Source organism: Pseudochaenichthys georgianus, unplaced genomic scaffold (assembly GCF_902827115.2).
Source record: "Pseudochaenichthys georgianus unplaced genomic scaffold, fPseGeo1.2 scaffold_412_arrow_ctg1, whole genome shotgun sequence".
NCBI classification, from domain to species: domain Eukaryota; kingdom Metazoa; phylum Chordata; class Actinopteri; order Perciformes; family Channichthyidae; genus Pseudochaenichthys; species Pseudochaenichthys georgianus.
The window spans coordinates 122,681-130,975 of record NW_027262977.1 but is presented as its reverse complement, the minus strand read 5'-3'; the positions used below and the strand labels follow the sequence as shown (position 1 = coordinate 130,975).

Sequence of the window (8,295 nt, the reverse complement as noted above, 5' to 3'; positions counted from 1 at the left end):
TATGTAAGTTGCTTTGGATAAAAGCGTCTAACAAGTATCATGTAATGTCATTTAATCCAAAGGCAAAACACAAGAGATATTTTATTATTTTCACTTAGAGGAACAGATTTATAATGAACAAAATAATTGTAATAAACAAAAGAGAAGAGGACAAGTGTCAGCCCATTATACACAAATAATAATATTCTAATAAAATAAAAATGCAAACTTAATTAAATTAAATAATAATGTCAAGTGAATGTGGAAATAAATAAATGTGTATTGTCAACTTAATAATAAAAAAAGTATAACAAAAACACAAGACATATTTTTTTATTCTCATTGGAACAGATTTGTATCATCCAAACCATTTAAACAAACAATTGAAAACAGGAGCGTGAACCCAAACACATCTGTTGATGAAGGTAATGGAAAAACACATTTATTGCTTACAATATATTATTAAAATACAAACAGAGAATGAATGCAGAGTCACAGCAGCAACATCACATTTTGATTAAAAACAACACTCACTGAGCATTTATTAATAACTACAAAATGTAGATTTTTAATGTATAAACTCTGTCGACTTGTTTTGGCTTTACAGAAAACAGTCTGTGTGGGATCAGAGTTCATCTCCTTTTAGTAGAAGCAGTAAACGTTGTGATACATGTAGGAGAATATCAGTTACCAACGTTTTTCTTCACTTGACACCCTACGTACCAAACACGTATCTTTTACCACGAACACTGGTTTGTGTACAGTTGGCATGCATTTTGATTTTAAAAACTATTGTGTGCATATGCTATCTGGCTAACATTAGCAAGGGGTAATTTTTGATTGGTCAGTTTCCCAAATGCTTACTTTCAAGTATTATACTGATAGTTGAAACGCAAATATTAGATGTGTAGAGACCGCTTAAAAACACTGTTGCTAACTAAAATAAAATATTACTAACTCACAGGTTTTGCTGGAACTTGAGGATTGGAATATAAATTGTTTAACGGTTATAAATACTGTATAGTCCCAAAGTATTTTATCTTTGTGAATCAGATGTTTTAAGGTATCGGGTGGCATGTTTTATAACAATAAAAGTTAAGGATCTGTTGGAGGAGAAATAAACTATCCTTGAAATTCCCTGCAGTGTATACGTCTCGTTGAAAGCAGGTTTATGGTACAGAGGGGGTTTTGCAACATGTATACCCTTTAAAGGTCTGTATGTAACTCACTGTATGATGCACTCACAGGTAGGGTTGCAAAATTCCGGGAATTTTCAAAGATGGAAACTTTCCACGGGAATAAACGGGAATTAACGGGAATAAACTGGGAATTTTCTAAATTGAAGGTTGGCTCTTCATAGGGAACTTAAATATAGTTGTGGAAAGTACATTTTAGCATAATCTTGACTAAAACAAACAGATGTCATTCAAGTACACTTGAATATCCATGCCATAGCACACTGCTTACTGCATGGCTATTGAGACCACACCCCCCTACAGGCACTGTGCATTCCTCCATCACATGCACACATGAATAATATTTAACTCAACATTCCTGTTTTCGTTCTTCAATTAAACAAATAATTGTTCATTAAAATAATTAAAACTTGTTCTGTTCTACTTACATTTTTTTTAATTTTTTTTAAAAATCTGTTGAAATGTCATGTTTTTTGTTTAATTTTGCATCGAATATTTCCAAAATTCCCCAGCTTAACTTCTCGTGGAAACTTTCCGGAAATTTACCGGACATGTTCCGCCCGTTTGCAACCCTACTCACAGGACAAGGCCATGCCATTGAAAGATCTTACACAACATATTGTGTTATGTGCAATTGTTGCATGACTCTCTCTAGACAGGACTGATTTCAGGTCGCTGCAACAGGGTTCAACCCGTTTAACAAGGTGTTGTAATCTCAACAGTGGAAACACATATGCAGGTGTTCACTGGCAGCCTCAGGTATGTTTAATAAGATATGGAGCAGCAGGAACATTTAAAGGCGGTGCATGAATACCAAGGACAGAATGGCTGACTAACATAAAGATGTGGAAAACAGCAGTGGAGTGCATGAGACTGGCGGAAAATCAGGGTATTTGGAGGCAGATAGGGAGTCATCGAAGTGCCCCAAGGACCCTGATGTATAAAGAGAATTGGATACGGGTCCACGAATGGAGTGACAGTAGATAAAAAAGTTCCTGGATCTGGGCCCTTTGAGCACACTTGAGTTTTCCTTAAGCCCTAACTCCGATTTCCCGCTCTCGACTCAGTCAAATTAATGGAGAGGGGATTTAGCTTTTAGCACATTTCACAATTTTCAGACCCTAATGATTTGAAGAGGTCTATAACATTGATTTGAAGAGGTATTTAAAAGTGTTTGTACTGGGTAGTTTACTTAACTTAAAAAAAGAATACAGATGTGCCTTTCCCAATGTATGGAGTAACCTAGGCCCCCAGAAAGTAAACGGCGGTATTACATCTTCTGTCAGCGATTTAATTGGGCTGAAAAAACCTTTTCCCGTTGTCATGTCTGTAAATCTACCCATCACGTACACTCTATAGCGCTTATTTAAATCATGAGGGTGTAAAAGTTGTAAAATGGGCTAAAAGCTAAATTCAGGATTATTATATCAATTTGACTGAGCCATGAATATGAGATAGGAGGCGGGGCTTAAGCAACACATAAGTGCCCATGCTCTATGGGCCCAGATACGGGTACTTTTAAGATAAGATAAAAGGATAAGATGTTCTTTATTAATCACAATTTGGGAAAATATTTTCGTACTCGAGAGTCAGACCATTTTGGCTTCACACACTACTGAGCAACTTTCATTGGACAAAACGGGGCCCCACCTCCAACTCTGTATCCAGTTCTCTTCATAAATCCATAACATTACCTGACTTGACCCTCACTGGCAGTCCAGCTCCGGGTGGATGATCGACGGCCAGATGGTCAACATCTCCTGTGGCGTGCAGCTGTGCACCAGCATCAAGTTCCTGTAGACGCACGGGTTGTCCCTGAACTTCGCATCAATGCCAAACGTCCTGAAGCCATCATGCTTCTCAGGAGCCAGGCCCAGCTTCTTCAGACACATCCCCGTGTAGACATCGTCAATGGGATAAAGCACCACCTGCCGGGATGCGTTGTGGAGACGCAGAGCCAACTCCCCCGAGTACAGATATCCTCCGCCACCTGCATAAGTCGGGTATAGCCCCACAAACACACTCTCTGGGACAAAGTACTTGAGTCTCCGGTTCCTGTGAGGACCGGCGTCATTGATAACATCACCTATGAACAGATCCTTGGCTTGTTTCTCCGGCAGGCCCTCCAGGAGGTCTACAATCCGTACGGTGTTGACGAAGACGTCGTCGTCACCCTTCAGGATGAACTGGCCGTGGGGGCAGTGTTCGCTGAACCACTCCAGGAACAGGACCTCCTTCAGGGTGAGGTTGTAGAAGGTTTCCCGGTAGTCCCACTGGAGGACGTCTTTGTGGAGCTTCGCCTCGTGGTCCAGCATCCCCAGCAGGTCTGGGAAGTGATCCACGGGCAAGGTGTTGCCTAGCAGGAACACCGTCACCACTGAGCGATTAGCTATGACCCCCGCCCGACCCCATGTTTCACGGATGGCCTGCCGCCGGTCAAAGTGTGGGATCAGGGATTTGACCGCCAGCAGCAGGAAGGGTTTTCCCTTACAGATATGAGGCTGGTTTATCAGCATGGGGTATGTCCTGCAGCGCATGTGCAAAAGAAAATCCTGGAAGCCCTTTGGCAGGGAGTTGTAGTCCATAATTTGCATTGGGACTCTGTTATCCGGCTCACAGAGGTCAGGGGGCCCGGTGTTATTCAGCCAATCAGGCAGCTCGATGAGGGAGTCGCTCGAGAGGAAAGAGTTCACAATGGGGTTGAAGAGGAAGTCCAGGCGCTGCTGCTCCTTGTTCCAGAAGGATTTACTCTCTTCCTGCCTGTGCCAGAACCTCTCGGATGGGATTAGAACTTTTTGGCGGCCACTTTTGTGACCCCGGAGGTTCCACGTGACGCAAACCAGGAGGCAGACGAAGGCGTTGAGCATCACGATCACGCAGAGCTTTCTGCGGCCTGCAGACATGATTCCTCCCCTCTGCGTCTATAGAAAGGACGGCAACATTAAGAAAATCCATGAGAATCAACACAGAGCAGGAACAAATCTGCAGAATCAGGACTTACGACAAAGCCAAAAGGGACATTTGGAAACATGGAGAAAGATAAATCGACCCTGAAACTTTTATCAAAAATAAAACTAGATGAATCTGAAACTCAACAGGAAGCTTGATTTCACCCCTGCTTGGTTTCAGAGCTCAAGACGGCTGCGAACAAGGCCGCATTTCAATCTCTGATCCCGAGAGGAACGGGCCCGTGAGCATTTTCTCCTCACCCCCTCCTCCTCAATCACATGTTTCCAATTCAGCCGTGCACATGACGCAGGTTAACTGACAGCCGTCCACTGACTGACACACACAGATGAGCACTGTGCACTTTCATGAGAGACTGAGCACGCAGCAATGCAGCGTTTTTCAGTCACTTACATACATGTAGAAACGTGTTGCCGTTGACAGAAGCCCTAAACAGTTATACCGCGAGATGCCACTACTAAGTATGGTTTTTGTGCAGATTTTATTTATTGAAAAACAGATGTTTAATTTACATTGCAGTCCCAACATGTTTCCTACATAAAGTTGTAATTAAAAATGTTATTTTTTAATAGTAGAGATATAGTTACAAGTCATTTTGAATTAAAAAACTGTTTCACATGAATATACTCATATAAAATAGCAAGTGGAATAAAATGCAATAAGACGACACGTGTCCTACTTGATTGGGTCACATGATACGGAAGCAATTAAATAAAAACACTGCAGATTTTTCCTACACATTTCTATATGAAATAGAAGGTAGAATAAATTCCAAGAAAATATGCGTGTCATATTTGTCCAGCGTAGTAATAATGTATGCTATGGATGGAGTTAATGGGCCACATGACATGGAAGGTATTGGAAAATGTAATGAGAAACTGCTGCATCAAAATATTAATATAAAAATAGAAGGTGGGACAAAAAAGAGGTGTGTCCCACTGTGTCTAATAATACATGTGCCTTTGTTTGAGTCATTAGGTCACATGACATGTAAGCTATATATCACCTGAGACAGTAGAGGGGGGTCAGTTGGGGCTGGAGACGCAGCGCTCTCCAGGTCTCATGTGGAGGAGCTGCAGGAAGGAGAACCACGTCTCCAACAAGAACCAGACGGTTGTTTCGGCATCCATCTGCAGTTAAACACCAAGACACCAGGAAGAAACTCAGCGAAGTGCAGGGATAATTTTGGTTATAAATTGGGATTGTTTGTCCAAAGCGGCTACTAAAATAATGTAAGCTTGCAATAATGATCTTCAGTTAGACGCCGTTAGAGTAGACGCAATCACACAGAAGTGAAGCAACACTGCAGACTTTCAAAATGAAAAGTTTACTTAAGGGCAAAACTTAATTTACTGCCTGAGCCTAAGCAATGTTTACAGAGTGGTAGGACTTTGTATAAAAGCTGTAAAATATTAATTATTTATCAAACTGCAGAGCTGTAGAACTTGAATTGCAGTGTGAACAGGAAAAGACAGTTTGTTCTTTACTGAAAGATAATCTGATTAGATAAACGAGATGTAAGTGTTTTCATTTTGTTTATATAGTATATTAATTTTATATATTAACAAATGAAGGTTACTGCCATGTGTTTTTATTATAAATCAGGGGACATTAATCTTTTCCCCCTTTTGACGTCCATTATAACTTCAGAATACAAAACTGCAAAAACCAATATTTGAGTAATGATTTTAAAGTCTGAGTTTTAAGATTAATAGCAGAGTTTATTTTAATATTGTACATCAGGAATTATATTTACTTTTGACATTATTCACATGTGGACTGAACTCAAATAAACTGTTCACATTTGGCCCTAATCCTCTTCCGTAGTTTACACTGACAGATGCGATGGACTCATTGTAAATCTGAATGACACTTTATTGCTGTTTTCCCTAAAGTTAGAGCCATTTTCTACACTATAACACAGAAACAACAGGAATAAACACTTGATTTATTCAACACATGTCATGCAAGTTATACCACACAAGTACAAAGTCAAACTGCTCTTGTTTTTGTACTTTAAGATCTACTCAGCGGTCAAACTCTGTGTTAAATGTACGGTTATTTCGCATATCTGCGCAATAAATAAATACAAACTTTGGGAGTTATATGTGTGTGACTAACTTACCTCTCAGACCGCCTCCGCACGTCCTCGTTGTGAAATCAAATTAAAAGGCAGATCAACAGGCTGCAGCTCGTGCACCTGAACTCACCCTCATTCCTTCTTTCACGCGGCGCGTATTTTGGAGATCAACTGCGCACTAAACCTCATTCACTGAAATACGAACACTGTGAAACCCTTTCCAATCTTTAAATATCCAGCAGACAGGTCACATCCTTTGTTCACTGAGGGGGGAAAGGTGGAGAAGTTTCGCCGAAGTGAGAGACTCCCCTGCGCTCAGACTCCTCCCTCAGGTTGCATGGCTGCAGTTCAAAAGTGTTGCAAGGATTCCCAAGTGCAAAACACACACCCTCCCCTTTTTACCACTCTAAATTTAACATCTTAAACTCTGGGCTGAAGTGTAGTGGTAGGCCAAATACTCAGATCTTGTAAAGAAGTATTACTACTAATACAATACTGTAGACATATTATGTTGTAAGTTAAATACCTGCTATAAAAAGTTCCGTGTATCAGCATCAAAATGAACTTACCCTTACATGCATAAGTGGGTCTTTTTTGACCCGGTGAGGTGGTTTTCTTAGAATATCTTTGTAATTACATGTTTTCATCATTTCATATTCCAGCTATTCCTCAAAAAACACATGTTGGATATCATGCCATTCAAATTTTAAATTGACATTTTAAGAAATTGTAGTTTTCGTATTACTACCCCAAGCTTCCATAAGTGGGTCTTTTTTGACCCGGTTAGGTGGTTATCTTGAAGTATCTTTGTAATTACATTTTTTTATCATTTCATATTCCAGCTATTCCTCAAAAAACATGTGTTGGATATCATCAGGGCTGGACTGGGACAGCAAATCGGCCCTGGCATTTAGACCCAGACCGGCCCAAATCCATAAAACAAACGAATAGTAGCGGTTATTGACAAGAAGAATAACTCAGTATAATTAAAAAAAAACGCTATTATAATCCTTTTTACGTACCAGGGGCAAACGAAACTAATACATACAACAAGTATGTGTAAATATCAATCATTAGAAATTAGACCTTCAAACCCTCTCACAAAGCGAACAGTGACCGAGCACTAATAGGGGGGTCTGATGGTGGTGGAGGCGGGGAGGGAGCGGATCGACAGCTTGAGCAGCTGTCAACTCAACATTGTAAATAACCAACAAAAGACGATCACCGGTCCATCTTGTTTTTGGCTTGAGAATAGTTTGGGCAGCGTGAGAGCGTGAGATTGAGAGTGAAAGCGTGTGTCACACACTAGATGCGTGAGAGTTAGCAACCCTGGTTTACCTGCGGCAGGTGGGCCGATCAGTTATACAAGAGGGAGACAATAGCTGTACTTGTTCTTTAATGAGCCACGTGCCATGATGCACCAACTTCAGACTTCCTCACAGAGCCCCTGCCCAACACACACGAACGCGCACATGACCAATGAGGGCACGAGATAAGTTTGTGCCCAGGTGGAAGGCTGACAGGCAGGTAGGCCGTCCCAAGTTCCCATCAGCAAAAACACGTGGGTTTGCTATCCTGGCTCCAAGATGGTGGAATGAGCTCCCCATTGAAATCAGGACAGCAGAAAGCCTACACACCTTCCAGACTGAAAACTCATCTCTTTCGACTCCACTTCGAGCGATAGAATTACTATCAAAGCACTTATATACTAATAAAGGACTGGCTTATCTAAAGCCAGTTGAGTAGCACTTGAAATACTTGGCTCTTTGAAACCTGATGTACTTATATGATTCTGTTTTCTTCAAGTGTGTGTCTTCCTGGTGGAACGCACTTATTGTAAGTCGCTTTGGATAAAAGCCTCAGCTAAATGCAATGTCTGGGTATGCCCCCCCCCCCCCCAGAAGAAAAGTTTTAAAAATAACCCCTTAAATGATGACTTCTAGTTAATTTAAGGGGGGGGGACCCTATAGTGCCCTGCCCCCCCTTTCTATGACAACACAATCGAGATAGGACCAGATGAGTCTACAGGATGAGTCGACGGCATCTTGTCTTGGGCTCGTTTCTCCCACAGCT

At 41.1% G+C, this 8,295-nt stretch overlaps 1 protein-coding gene across 1 annotated transcript; it reads right to left on the bottom strand.

Moving 5' to 3' along the window:
- Positions 1-296: 296 nt before the first annotated feature.
- LOC117442337 (N-acetyllactosaminide beta-1,3-N-acetylglucosaminyltransferase 2-like) lies at positions 297-6,535 on the bottom strand. The gene is made up of 3 exons (XM_034078332.2): positions 6,268-6,535; positions 5,149-5,272; positions 297-4,096 (listed from the first exon to the last, which is right to left on the bottom strand). The coding sequence occupies exon 3, from the start codon at positions 4,076-4,078 to the stop codon at positions 2,882-2,884; it is 1,197 nt and encodes a 398-aa protein (XP_033934223.1). The 5' UTR covers positions 4,079-4,096; positions 5,149-5,272; positions 6,268-6,535; the 3' UTR covers positions 297-2,881.
- Positions 6,536-8,295: the final 1,760 nt, after the last annotated feature.